This window comes from Anser cygnoides, chromosome 15 (assembly GCF_040182565.1).
Source record: "Anser cygnoides isolate HZ-2024a breed goose chromosome 15, Taihu_goose_T2T_genome, whole genome shotgun sequence".
Classification (NCBI taxonomy): Eukaryota; Metazoa; Chordata; class Aves; order Anseriformes; family Anatidae; genus Anser; species Anser cygnoides.
The window spans coordinates 2,176,127-2,190,973 of NC_089887.1; the positions used below are offsets into that span (position 1 = coordinate 2,176,127).

General features: G+C 51.6%; 1 protein-coding gene across 2 annotated transcripts in view; it reads right to left on the reverse strand.

The window, feature by feature from the left end:
- Nucleotides 1–12,539, reverse strand: part of LMF1 (lipase maturation factor 1) — a 193,574-nt gene extending 181,035 nt beyond the window's left edge. The window contains exons 1-2 of one of the 2 annotated variants that reach the window (XM_048066424.2): nt 12,323–12,539; nt 2,526–2,835 (exon numbers count right to left, since the gene is read on the reverse strand). In XM_048066424.2, coding sequence (XP_047922381.2) covers nt 2,526–2,835; nt 12,323–12,524 — 512 coding nt within the window. In that variant the 5' untranslated portion in view covers nt 12,525–12,539. Of the gene's footprint in view, nt 1–2,525; nt 2,836–12,322 lie in introns of those variants that run through there. The other variant, XM_066977769.1, reaches the window with a different exon arrangement.
- Nucleotides 12,540–14,847: the final 2,308 nt, after the last annotated feature.

A 14,847-nucleotide genomic window follows, 5' to 3' on the forward strand; every position in this document is an offset into this window, starting at 1 on the left:
CCTCGTATAAGTCACTGAGGTCTTCAACAGATGCTTTGGAGAAGAGTCAGACCCCATCAAAACCTCTCCACCTGTCCACACTTGGGAGCCAACATTAAGAGACCACCTAACACCACCTGAAAATCACTGCAGAAAGCTCCAAAGCCACCTCAGTTCCAAGGCCAGCGCTGCCACCCACGATCAGCAGAGCTCTCCACATCTCAGGTACTCTCAGCCCGTACCAAGTGCCACCACAAATCTCTGGAGGATGATGAGAAATTATTTACAATGCCCCCCTTCTCTTTCCCCACATTTCCTTGCACTGCGCCCAGCATCCCCTTCTCCAGGGAATTGAATGTCACAGTATATGCACAATAATAATATGTTTTTGACCACCCAGTGACCCATTTCAGAGGATCTAATGAAAAACGTAACCACAGATGACTGAATTGTACTGCTGGGTTGCTTTGATTCCTTTCTCCTACCCCTAGGAGAAAGAACCTAATTTCCTGTTTAAAGCATTTGATGTCACAACTGAGATGAAGCTGAGGCAGCACCACCTGTACCACCTTTCCTTCCCACCCACCTTTTCTCTCACCCCTTCCCCCCGAAGAACCTGCCCTGTTCCCTCAGTGTTATTGCTGCACACCCGGAGCTACCTGCTTGGGGCAGCAGAACTTATAAACTCCAAATCTGAATCAGCAAAGGAGGCAAAAGAAAAAAAAAAAAAAAAAAAGCCTTATCTCAAAAATCTAGAAGCAATTCCTTTCAACCACAGCATCCACAGAATGCAAGCTCTGGGCTCTGCTTGCATTCCTGCTAGCCAGCTCATCGCCTTCGGAGCTGCAAAGAGACCTAACGCTTGGTCCTGAGCTTCAAAACCCCCTCGGGAGGAGGCGTTTGGATGCAGTCTGCTGGACGCTGGCGGTGGTTCAGCACGCCAGGGGAAAAAGGCTCCCCTCTATCCCCTTGTCCTTCTGCTTCTCCCTCAAAGACTTGAAAGACAGAACAGCCACTCAGAGCTACGTGGGCATAAGCGGATTCCTTTCAGCAAAACCTCAGGACCCCCCAGCACCTGCAGAGGGTCCACAACTCCACCTTCCGCCCACCTGTACCAGGACAAGCGACTGGGAGCAGAGGAGCAGTGCAGGACGTGCCTGCCCAGCGGGGGACAGAACACGCTCCGGTCTGGTTTTTTGTTTGGTTGTTTTTTAAAATTGAAAACATTACAATGCTGCTAATGCCACACCAGTATGCTGAGCACTCCAGATTGCATTACGAGCACTAACAAAGCTCGTTATGCTAATTTCTTAGTTAGCCTCCTCCTGAAGGGCCAGGTCAAGCCTTCAGCCTCCTACCCCCACAGGCCCACCCTCCAGCTTGAATCACGCTGTGCTTTGGCAGCGGGGGGAGCGTTATTCCCTCCCCATCCCACCCCCAAACAGAAGTCAAGCAACACATCTAGATTTTGCTATTACAAGAGCAGAGACCCCTGTATCTCTGGGGAGCAGGATGACGCATGAATTCTTGCCCTGTAGTAACATATCTAGAAAAAGAGACAAGCAATTTCGGAATTACTTGGAAATGGGCATCAGAAAGCAGCTTTTTTCAAATTGTGGCTTCCTTTCACAGTCTTAAGTTCGCGCTGAGTTAAGAGCTCAGAGAACAGAGCTTTTCAGAAAACCGAAGCTGTTATCCTTCACCCACTTACATACCAGCTGGAGTAGGAGAGGAATGAATGGGACAGGACTAGATGCAGGACTGCTCCACCACATGCAAATCCTTAAAATTAAATTCACTGATCCCATCTATAATGAGGGTGCCCTGCCACGTGCTACGCAGCCAGACCACGCCGGAGAAACACGTACCACATCCTCACCTTGGGCACCTCTTCGTGGCGTGGCCTTTCAGCTCCCCAGAGTTACTGCACCAGCTCCACGCAGGCAGAGGTGCAGGGACCTGATGAGGTGAGCTAACAAAGCTGGGTTTCCCAAGGGCCCATTCCTTTAGGGTGTGTCTTTGGGGCCTTAGCACAAGGACCAGCTGAAGCCTATCATCCAGTTGGGGCGCTGACAAATTTTATTTTTTTTTAAAACCAAAGTCTACACCACAGCCCTTCCCTGCAGCGAGGCAGCACACAGACACTCACTATTTCTCCTTTCTTTTTCCCCTCCCACAGGTTTTGTACATTTATCTGGAGGACTCCAGCTCTCCTCTGTATAGAACTAAAAGTTGATAAACCATCTCAAAGGAATTCCCTTGCAACAGCCATAAAGGAAGGCAGTGCACTGCAGGGGCAATGTGTAGCATGGCGTGTTATGCAGCTGCTGCTCCTCTCACAGAGGATGGTGGCAAGTCCTCCTTACTGGGCAAAAGAGCAGGAGCACGCCTGTAATTCACTGAAATGAAAAATGAATGTCCTTCTCTCACATGCCCACATCACTCCTTACCAGATTACCAACCTCAAAGGGCAACAGAATGTCAGCATGTACAATAAACAGTAAGAATTACAGAGAGAAAACAAGGCAAAAAGACTGTTAACCTACCAGATCTGTCCAACATTGACCAAGGAGAGGTAGAGAACCCACAGGACAGCCATGAGGACCATGTTCGCACATCCAGTCACCAGTACAAAGGCTGAAGTTGCCAGGCCGACCACAGAGATGTTGTCCAAGATGCTGTCCATGTCCGACCAGTCCAGAAACCAGATGATTGTTGGGGCATAGCTCAGCGCGTCCAGGTTTATCTTCCCTTTGAAATACTTTTTGACACTCTGCAGGTAGAGTTTACATGGGAGCAGCCCCTTTTCTCCTATCAGCTGCTTGTTTTGATGGTATGCCACCAGGAAGGCCACAACTAGAAGGAAAACACAGAGAAAAAAACAGTATTAGGAATTACCCAGAAATGTACCTTTTGAGTCCAGAGTTACAGAAGAATATTCACGCGTTGTGAAGGAATTTGTTCATGTCCTCGTCTCCACTACACTACAACACAGCCACGTCTATTAACCACGAGGTTGAAGGCAGAGGAATTCTGTCTCTGCCTTCACACCAGGAAATGGCACAGCATCTGTTTTGAGATAAAATTTCTCCTCAGCTGCTGTAAGGGACATGCCACTTGCTTCAGGCAAACTCAACACCACACTTCTGGGAACGTCTCCCTGCGAGCACGCGACCTGACCCCGCGCGCAAGCGGGAGGCTCAGCCCTGCCCCGTCAGACTCCGCATGACCCCGCGGTAGTCACATATGCTGTTAATCTCCTAATGCGGACGAGGAAAACAGCTTAATTGCATTGCAGATGCAGAGTGAAAGCAGCGCATTAATTCCAAGACATTCAGATGGAATCTGCTTCCTACAAAACGTATTTGTAGAGGATACGCCAAGAAACCCTCAGCCCACACACAGATACCGGGGAGCGCAATTTAAGCAGCCAGAAGGGTGCCCACAGCTGTACTTTCTGACCCCCCTGTATTTCAGTTGCACAAAATACTTTGCAGTGTCACACCTCCATCACAAATGGTGGTGGTAGTGACATAATATCCGCTGCTGCCAGCACATACAGCCCGTGGCAGATAGCAGATTTTATCCGCAATGTTACGCTTTGACTTCAGCGGACAGCCTATTTCCATCTTTACAAAGCATTATCTGGGCATTTATCAAGCGTTGGAATTTGTCCTCATATTAAATACGCTTAATATTTCACAAGGTGGTTAATGAGACAGCTTAAATTCATACACAGCATGCCAGCGGTGCCCAAAACACGCCTCCATTTGTCTGGCAGGGTAATGGTTAAACACTGCAACAGCAAAGGCCAGTAGTTATGGTATGGGCTGACCTTTTGGATCCTCTCACATCCTGGGAGGTTGGATATACAAAGATTTAATATTTTCCCGTTCTCTAAATTGCTACTTTTTACATGTCGCTACGGCTCTCTTGTATAGGATCTATGCTCTTGCACTGGACAATCTTAGAAGAGCCAGATGCTTTTTTTAACAGCACATAAGCAATTTAATTACAGATTATAGACCTAGAATTTGATGTTCTACAGAGCAAGTTGGTCAGCTTCTAGGGATTATCTCATATTTTAGGCATCTCCTCTAGTTACCAATTTGCAGTTTGTAACTGCAGTAATCTCCATTTCTCAGGAAAAAAATGAAGGCCGACATTTCCTGATTAGGCTGCACACGTTTTGCTCCCAGCAGCTAACTTACCCACGTTTCAGGCATTATCCAAACACCAGCCACGTCACACGCAGCAATAGCTGAGGTCTTACAAAATGCTAATTTATCTCCCCCCAGTCCTCCTTCGTTAATGATCAATTCTGTTTTCTTCCTTATCGGAACGCTGTCGTTCTGCAAACAAAAAATGCTGGTGCTCGTCTGGTCGCTGTCTCTCACTGGGAACCCTGGTAGAAAGCCCGACTGAAACTGCGCCCCGAGTTCAGGCCTGGACCCCCATTTCCTTCAAGTCAGGCCAGCAATCACGAGTCCGCAACCCCAGGGAATAAAAACAAACGTCCCGTTCCCCCCCAGACACACAGGGAGGGCTCCCACGGACCACAGCTAATCCCCGAACCACCTGCTGCACCTCCCTGCACACAGCACGTATTTCGGTCTCGTCGTGAAGTCACCACCCCACAGACCCGAGGTCACTGCGAGGGTTCCCACTGATGTCAGCGGGTCCTGAGTCCCAGCACCAACACAAAGCTGAGGGTTTCAGTGTTTGCATCTCTTTCTGCCCATCTTTTATACACCATAAAGGACTTTACACACTGATAAAGACTCACAGAATTTTTTACTGTCCATAATTGAGTAAAATAATCTGCATGACTAAGGAATCGGGTTTGTACAGGAAATTAAACGTTCTGTATTTTAGATTTTAATGTTCTGTATTTTAAATGTTCTGTATTTTGTATTTTTCTACCAATACTTTGTTCAGCATAGCTGTGTAATCAGAAAACAAAACACATAAAACCAGTAGAAACAATGCTTCTGAACCTCAGACAATATCTTCAGTTCCGGAGAAAAAAAAAAAAAAAGACCAACTATACCTTAAAACTCCACAGCTTGACTTCCCCTGATTAGCACAGCAGTCTGCTGCCCAGTTTTCCAAAAGTGCTAATCAAATTCACCTCGAAACGCTACTGAAATTGCTGCCCCAACCCATAACTGCTACACAATTTTTTTTCCTTAAAAAAATCTAAATTAGACCCCTGTACAGTATGCAAGATAAACAAGGAAAGGGCAAATTAGGAAAAGCAAACTATAGCAATTGAAGAAAAGTACACATTGTATGTACAAAAGACTGCACAGCCTTTTTAAATCTGAAAGCAGCAACGACTGCATTATAGGTTGGCGTGAGCTGCCCATCCAGAGACTGCACAAATTGGGCTCCAGGGTGGTTTCCCTCTGAACACCGATTGCTTTCAAGATGCTGCACTGCTGGTATTTTGCATGCAAGGATTTCAGGGCTAAACCCCATCGGCAACAGCCCTCCTTTGATGAGAAGCTCGTCCAACGAAGACGAACGCTGAAGGAGCCACCTCCATTTGGATCCATCACCCGAACCTTTGGGGCGCACGGCTGGTGCGTGCCGTTCATTGCTCGCACGGTTTTCGGGGCTCCGTCCCTGACCCAGCTCCCTCTCCTGGACCTCCCCAGGCCGAGCCGCTGCCTCGTGCCACGCTCCTGCTCACCTCCAGCACCTTCGGGAGCACCTCTGGAGGACACATCCCATTTGTACTGCCAGCTTCCCAAACCCCACCGCCAGGTCATCCAGACCCACTCTGCCGTGGCACCAGCTACACCTGCGCGAGGCTTCACCCTGAAGGCAGCGGTACCCACGTCCACCCTCCAGAAACACGCAAGAGGGGAAGACGAAGACAGATTCTGCAAAGGATTTCAGCAATGCAAGAGATGCACAGATCCAGCAGGGGTGAAAAAAAGAGTTATCTATCAGCTTGTCAGTGCTTCTTCTCCCTGAACACCTCTCCAGAAGCTGAACCCTTAAATCGACTATAACAGATACCGCTTCCTCCAGGGAAGGATCCCTCCAGGGATCTTCACTTTGATCTTGGTTTAGTCAGAAGAAAAAGTCCCTTTTGCCCCCAAAGCTTGTGCTTTTGTTCCTCTTCCTTAACCCCTACTCCGAAGCCTCTCACCTTTGGCCTTGTATTTGGGGATTTTCCACTCCCCGTCTTCCTACTGCCTGCAGGTAAATAAAACATGGACAGTGTGCGTGCTTCCACCCGGGGCGCTGCCTGGCGGGCTTGCTGTGCTGTCAGGGCACGGGGGCAAGGTTACCTGCTTCTGATTTCCCCCTGCTTCTCCCCAGGGGCTGTCGTAGGAACCCAAACCCGCTGGGCAGCGCTCCAGCCAGCCCCGGGTGCCCACCCGCACAGCACATTGGCCTCGAGCACCCCCAGGGGCCACAGCCCTGCCCTGCTTCCCCGCAGCCTCTCCAAACGAGCCAGGTCTTACCCAAAGGGACGGCGGAAGGGCAAAAGGAGCTTGGACCCGCAGCCGGCATCCTCCGGGTACCGCTGGTGGCCAGGCGAGCGGCAGCACCACAGCAGCAACCCCTCCGACCGGCTGGCACCTTCGGGTACCACCTCACAGAAGGAACATAACCGAGTAGGGAGCTTTTCCTGACTTCAGGAAACACTTTCCCAGCCGGGATGCAGAAGCTGATGTTTCCCCACTGCTGTCCCTTCCTGTGTCGCTGATGGGAACGATGCGAGGCTACGGGTGGGCTCCCAACCCAGGGGTGTCCCCTGCAGGCCCCCAGCACAACTGGGCACATCCCACATTCTCCAGACCCAGAATAAAGCCCTGTCACCTTCCCCACCACCCTGTGGCTGCTTGCCACCTGGACTTTTTTTTCTTTTTTTTTTTTTTACCAGTGCTGCCCGGATTTGGGTGCCTTCACCCATGCCAATCTCTTCGTTCTCCCCAGAGCACTTTGGTTTTCTTCAGACTATTCACTCCTCTGCAGATGGAAAAAAAAAACCCTCGCCTTCAGCGACTCCCATGCTCCCTCCCACTCAGGAGGCAGACGGAGCCTTTGACAGCTCACATGGGAGCACGCTCCTCTACCTGCTGCGAGCTGATCTTTACATAAGTAATACATGTAAATTGTCATCAACTGCTAATAGACCTTCGCTACTTATCCTCACCTCGGAAGGTGCTTTACTGTATTTTTCCATTAATTCCCCCCCCTCACCTTCTCCCTCCCCTCCCAGGCTCCTCTCTCCCCCAGCTGAAGGCGTTCCTTGTTCAAAGCCACATGCTACCAATAAACACAACTGGAGCATGCAGCACAGGAGTCACCCATCTGAAATGATTTGGTCTATCCACATTGCCCTGTCACCTCAGTTCCTTTCCCCCAGTCCAGGCTCAGCCTGTCATGGTAGGAGAATGAGAGAATCCCATTCTTCATGCTCTGTAAAGATTTAAAGATGTGAAATCCAAGACTTTCCGGTCATATGGCTTTCTCTCCCCACCATTAAAAGAAGTCTCAACTTCTGCTTAAAGCCCAAACCACAAGAAGAAATGAACCAAAAGCACAGAGCTTTGCATGAAAACCAAACTACGTTTTACACACACAAAAAATGTCTGCCTGGAGCCATATATCACGTGCACCTTTGACCCAATGAGGCACTGAAAAAAAAAAAAAAAAAAGCCCTATGCTGGATGCTGGCAAACAGAGGTTGCACTACCGACAAGAAAAAGGGGGAGAATGTTCGTGGTCTCCTCGCTGCTATTAGAGTTTTCAAGTGATAAATTCCCCAGCAAAGTTCTGCAACACAAAAGCAAGGACGCGTAGTACTAAGCAAAGAGCAATAATGAAATCAGGCAACCCCCTTTTCATCCTGCAATCCTACAGCCACCAGTAAGCACGCAAAGTCCGTTCTTAACACTTTTTTGTTTTATTGCCATTAGCAGCGGCGCAAAAGACTTCGGGGTGGTTGTGTCTGGCGGCTTTTTAAGTGCGGACCTCCTCATCGTCTCTTTGCTTGAAATAGCGTGAAGCAAACACACCAGGCTGGGCTTTGGTGCTGCTCACAAGTTCCCCCCCAGCACCCAGGCTGTTCAGAAGCACACCAGCAGCCGTCCAGCCTGCAGCCAAAGGATGCTCTGGGATGCCTCTGCCCCCGAGCAGCTCCAGGCAAGCAGCAGACTGGGAGACAGGTTTGCTCCTTCTCAGTTCTTGCTATCGCTTCCCTGAAACTATCACTGCTTGCTATTAATTTATCTTCCTACGGTGCAAGTGCTTAGATCAGAACCAAACCTGCTTCTGCCACGCTTACTGGGCACTCTCGTGCAGTTAAATGGGGAGCAGGGAGCTCACAAGCCCTCAGCGCTAACATCCTGCCTTCGTGCAGACTTGCTAACAAGCAGTGCGCTGAAATAAAGCCTTCCAGGGCAGAAAAAGTGTCAGAAGCTATACCAGCATCCTGGCTAGGCAATCTGAAAGCGACTGAGAGCCTCTTCAAAAAACTGAAGGAAGAGCAAGGGAAAGCAGGGCAGACGGCAGAGAGGGGAGGAAGGACACCAGGAGAGAGCCAGGAACCTGCAGGAAGTCGAACTCCCCCGAGGAGGCTTTAGATTTCAGAGTGAGGAAGAAGTAGCATGAACCTCCCGTAGTCCTAGCTCTGGGGAAAGAAAATACTACTATTAAACAATACATGAGGAGAAGGAAGATAAACTGTATTTACATAATAGCTTTTATTTCAAAGCATTCTACAAAGCATGGCTGAAATTGGAAAGGATGGTATCTAATTACTTAAACTTCTACATCTGGAATCTGATGATAGTAATCATCCAAAAAGGGCACTTAAAATGATTTAGGAGGGTGAAGGGAGCAAATAACACGCATTTGTTGTCAAGAGCTTTGGGACCAGCTATTTACCTGTAACAGCTCTTCCACCAAGACCCCAAAGGCTTTCTGTACTTACAAAATGTCAATCCCTGCCATAAAGAACACGCAGCACAGGACCACGACGGAAAGACTTCAAATGTCAAAACTGCATTTCTCCAGGGCTCCCTGCCCCATGAATTAGAGATTGCAATTAGCCCTTGAAGACAGGTCTTGGCCGTGGAAGTCTGACAGACAGGTCTTAACTGGCACCCGGCACTGTACAAAGATGCCTCCACGGATCAGAGGCGTCTGGGCAGCCGGGCGCAGGGCAGGACCTAGGGAGTTGTTCTCAGCGATCAAGGCTGGTTTCTGCCCGGCTGCCCACTCTCCCTCCAGAAGTGCTTTACCGCTTGGTCTGCCCACACTTACTTGGAGTAGAGAAAGAGGCCCCAGATACAAAAACCTCTGAGGGCTGTCAGTTATAAGACGGCGCCTAACTGAGGAACGCAGCTCTCGTTACTATTCCAAACAGAACTGCACAGAGGCACTTTACGTGTGTCAGCCCTCAGCTCGGAGAACCCCGCCGGCCTTCCCTCACGCAGGCAGCAAACCTCGCTGAGCACCTCCAGCTCGCACCCGTTCTCCCCTTCCTTCCCCTTCCTGCAAGCAGCGGCGGGGGCTTGGTCGCTGGCCTCCACGAATCACCAGATCCTCTTCCACCTTCCCATCTCCAACCTGCCTCTCAGACAACAGTCGCTTTGCCAGGGACTTCCCAGGCCCTGGATGCTTCTGGAAACCCCCTTCAAAGAAAAAATAAAAGGTGGAGAGCTGTTAAAACCAAAGGGGGCAGGGGAGAAGGGAGGGCACAACGGACACTTCACACCTGCCTGTCCTCCTTCCAGAGGTGAAGATCCAAAGGGAAAGCATCTCCTAGGCTTGCAGCAGGCAACAAAGCGGCCCCTCAGGAGCAGGCTTGTGCACCAGGGAAGGAGGTGAGGGACAGAACTGCTGAGCACGATGTGGGGGCCTGTCATGTGCATGTCACTGCACACCCCAAATGGTGTTTCTCCCTACTAATCCACGGGGTCCTTCGCTCTCCCGTCCCTCCCTTTGCACCCCGCAGGGAGAACAAGCTCCCAGCTCACACAGCTCCACAGCTCAGCAGGAGCTGCAGCCATCGGGGTGGCTGCTCTCCCTGACAAGGTGTCCCCCCACCCCCCAGAGGTTTTGTTTCTTAACACGGCAGGAATGAAAGGGTTACACTGAGAAGGGTGAAATGAAAGAAGGGGAAAAGCATCCCACAGCCGAGGAATGTCAAACTGTCACAACGCCATCAACCGTTTCCTCAGCGAGTCTGAGACTCGGTGTGTGCAGAATCGCCACGTCTGGGAAAAAACAATCTGTCAGAGTAAATGGTTCCATCTTCAGAAAAGAGAATTGAAGAGGTGCTTGGCACAGAGGCTTAAAATTGTTTTCTGCTGTTTCTAAGCCCAGGCTCACGGAAGAGATCAAAAGGCAACGCACCCTCCCTGGAGAGCATCCCACCCCGACAGCCATGTCACGGTTTCGCAGCCTCTGACAGAGGAATCTGCCGGATCGCGGTCTCCCCACCTCAGACACATCGATCAGTTCCTACCCCACCGAGGTCCCGGCTGTAGGCTGTGCGGCATCTCCCCCACGTCGGGATCAGCGCCGGTGTCCCTACAACGCTGAGGTGACAGCCAGAGCTGGAATCTGACCCGTCTCCAACCTGGCCCACGCTTCTGGCTTTGGGTCACTTGGCTGTTACTCAGCCAAGACGAGAAATCACTGTTACCTGACTGCAATCACACACAAGTTGCATAACGAGCGGGTAAACTTTTCTCCTCTTGTACCTCTTCCATTAGAAAGGATGGAGCCGGCCTCCTACCCTGTTCCTTCCAGCCTCTGCTTCTGGCACCTGAAATCCTTCCTCCGAGGATACCTCCGAAAAGGGTTTTCACATTCTGCACTGCGAAAGCATTTTGGGGCTCCCTCCCGCCACTTCCAGGCATTTCCACTCGTCTCCTCTTTGAGCAAATCCAGCTCTTCTCCCTCTATTTGCTGTCACCATGCATTCAGTCAGCAGCCTTTACTTCAGCTTCCTCCTCTTGCTTTCATGTGCCCTTTTTTTTTTTTAATTTCCAGGCCGTAACTCGCATCACCCTGAACACGATGCTTCCTCCTCACCTCTTACCGCTCTGGTTGTCCCAGATGAGGTCTCCCACCCACCAGAAGGTCCAATTCATCCAACTTGCTCTTTTGCCTCTGCCTCAATGAATTTCCACCCCTGCAGCCCCTGCCTGCTCCCTCCTTCCTGCCTCTTCCCATCTAACACACCGCCGGCCTACGGGGCAGTATTTGTTCCAGGACGCGATACATTTATAGCCCCAAATCCATGATCGGAAAGCAGCAGCCTCCACAGAACACGCAGCGGAGAACGCCGATCAGTTGTTCATAAGGAAACTGCAAACTGAGCTCTGGGAAACTCAGCAGTCTGGATTTACACACGGGGGAATATCAGAATCGCTTTCATTTTGACTGAAAGAGTCGTAACCCCGCATTTCACCGAGAGCTGAAACCAAACTAGAAACAGAGCACGTGTCAAAACCATACAAAACTACAACTTCTGCATGGTTTTGATGCAAAATAATCCAAGCAGGCTGGCAGCCTACAAATCCTAACGATTTTGTGGACAAATCTGGGGCAAGTTTAAAATTTGTAATGTAGCGTGTTACATGTCAGTTTAGGTTTCTCCGCGAATATTTTTTCAGCGGCGGGCTCCGAGCACGGCTCTGTGCCTGGCTTGCCAAAACGAGAGCCAAACGCGCAGGGCTGAGGAGGAAACCCAGCCTCACCACCTTACGTTAGCGGCGACGCTAGGCGCTGAGGCGTAGCGTTGGCACCCGAGGACGCTGTCTTCCTCCGGTCCCACGTGCAGCTCCTTAGCTTTAGCTCTCCAGCATCCCTCGAGATGAGTTTCTCTCGCAGCGTCAGCTCACGACACCTCTTGATAAAGGACAGCCAGACCCAACGCTGGGTGCAGGCAGGAGCGGGCTCTCTCCTTCCACCCCCCCAGCCCTGTACCCGCTCTTTAGAGCACGGGGCTCTCCCCGCACCCCATTTCTGCCCCCCCAAGCACCCAAGCGCACACCCCCGCCACCCAAAAACCGAGGCAGCTTTGGGCTGACCCAGGCGGGGCCCCTCGGGGCGACGACCCCCGCACCACGGGGACCTGCGGCCACACACCCCCGACCCCCGGGGGCCGAGGGCTCCGTGGGCCGGCCCCGGCGAGCGGGCAGCCCCCAGCCCCGGGGCTCCGGGCGCTGCCGACGAGCCAGCCCCGCCGCCCCCAGCTCGGGGCTCCGGGTCCCCCCCCCCCACACACACACCCCCTTTCCTCGACTCCCGGGAGAGAGGAGAAACGAAAAGCAGCGCTGCCCTGCGGGAGCGCCGGCACACTCACGGTACAGCAGGGCGACGGCGCGCAGCAGCACGATGCGGGTGAGCCAGAAGGTGCCCGGCGTTACCGGCGGCACCAACCCGCCGCCCGCTGCCGCCGCAGCCGCCGCCCTCCCCGGGGGCTCGGGGCCGCCGCCGCCCGCCGCCGCCCGCCGCTGCCTCAGCGCCGCGCTGGGCGCCGCCATGTCGCGGCCTGCAGCGAGCATGCGTGCGGCCGGCCCGCCCCCGGGGGCCTGAGGGGGTCCGGGGGGGGCCCTGGGGGGTCCTGGGGGGGGTCCTCGGGGGTCCCCGGGGGTCCCCGGGGGCGGAGGTGCCCCCCGCGGGAACAGCCCCGCGGCCCCGCCAGGTGTTGGTGGGCGGTGGTGGGTGGGGGCCTGGCGGGGAGCGGGCCTGAGGTCACCGGGGGGGGGAATGGGGAGCAAAAAGGGGTTTGTGAGCTCCGATCGCTGGGAACGAGGGAGGAAGTCTTGAAAAAGGAGCGAAAGAGGCCGCGTTTTTCAGAAAAGGAGAGAAGGGGGAGGTGCTCGGGGACGTGGTTTAGTGGGTGGCGTGGGTGGCAGGGGGACGGTCGGACCGGATGACCCCGGGGGGCTTCTCCAACCTCCGTGGTTGTGTGGTTGTGCAGCCCCCTTCCTCCGTCGTCGTCTGCGGGGATGGCAGAGGCCGGTGCCGGGCGTGCCGGGGCCGCCCGGCTCGGACTCACACAGCGGGGCCACACAGCAGGCCGGGCCCCGAGCCCCGCTTCGCAGCTTGCCCACCGCAGCGCCCGGCACCTGGCCCCGTGCACCGTTTCACCAAAAATCGCTCCGGCTTTCCACGCCGGCTGTTTCGGATGCTGCCGTGATTTCTACTTTGGATAGTTTATAGCTGCCAAACGCTTGACCCTGTGTAGAGCGATGTATGTTTTTCTTTAACCAAAAACATTTTCATAAAGTGGCCTCGGCGGTCGTAATCAACGGTTTTAGAGGTGCATCCCGTCTGAGTAAATACCGCGTTGCTAAACTGCGCCATGGTCTCTGAGAAAGTATCTTTTATCAGGTGTAACGTTATTCAATGCTTTTCAGACTGTAAACCGGTCCCTTATAAATGCCTCTTTTGTTTTTCCAGTTTCCCATCACTGCTGCTTGCATTGTTCTCATTACAAAAAAAAAAAAAACACCCCACACACGACATAATGGTGCATTGTATAGGCAAAGAAAAATAAGCTATTTGTTAAAGGCCGCGGGTATACTGCAGTTTCGCTCTCCCTTTGGATTAGCCACAAGGTTTGGCTAGATAAATTTAAATAGATGTAAGCTAATGGTTTCCTTTGTGAGGTCTTTATGAAACTTTTACAGCAAATTCCACGTTAAGTGGCAATGTCTGTAAAACAAACTGGATAATTGAGGAAATTACTGAGGAAAAGTGGAGGGCTTAGACTAAAGATTTAGGGAAAAGGGAATAATTGGAGCCGGGAAGGGGATGCTGAGCTCGGTCGGTTTTCATTGCAAAAGATTGCCCTGAGGTCTGCCAGATGCGCAGGTTGGGACAGTAGCGGCAAGGAGCAGCAAACGAAACCGACCCGCACTCGGGGGACGTCGTGTGTCAACGGCGCCTTGCATCGATACGAGCTGCAAAGTTTTAAGTATATTAAATTGCATAAAAATGTTGTTACTCTAAAGAACTGATCCAACTCTCATAAAAGGCAATAGAAGCCTTCCCTTTAGCTCTACTGGAAGACGGATCAAGCTATAAAGGAAAGCGCGCAATAAAATGGTGGATTACAACATTAAATTACCTCCTCTCCGTTCTGCACTTCACGCTGGTACGCAGCTTTGTGTGGACTGTCATCTGTGTTTGGTTTTCCGCTCACTTTTTTTACTAGCTTTTGTTTTCACGATGTGATTTTTGCTTGCATTCCCTCTTTTCAAACCAAGGTATCATAAAAGAAAACAACGTAAAAACCAAGCAAGTAAGACAAACGAGATATTTAAGAGCGAGGCTCTGAGCCTTCGTCTCAAAGGGAAAGTGATTCATAAATGTCAGGCCCGCAGGCAGGCGCAGAGGCATCATTGATGCTGATCTTCATTCAACAAAATGCGAGCCGCCGCGTCCCCCCGCCCGACCCTATTTTGCTGTGTTCCAAACAGCTGCAAAAGTGACAGAGAAACAAGCATTTACTGTCACAGCACCCAGCAGCTGTCCCCACCAGCACCTCAACCCTGCTGTCCCTGGCACCCTAAATTACTCTGTGTTCATTCAGGTCTAGTCTTTCCCCCCTCTGGCTGCCAGGAATCGGGTTTAAATAAAACAGAGAAAGTGAATGTGTGCAGAAATAACTATTTTGTAAGGCAGCATTAACATTTGGGGACTCCTCTAAAGAAAACATACATTCACTTACATATAATACTCTTACACACAATCCCACTGAGCATTCAGCTGTGTCTGCTAAATGGGAGACGGGGATCTCACAAAGAATTTGGGAGCTTCCTTCCACTAGTCAAGATTTTTCCAGCGGTAATATTTTTTCCATTAAAATCTCTGATCCTT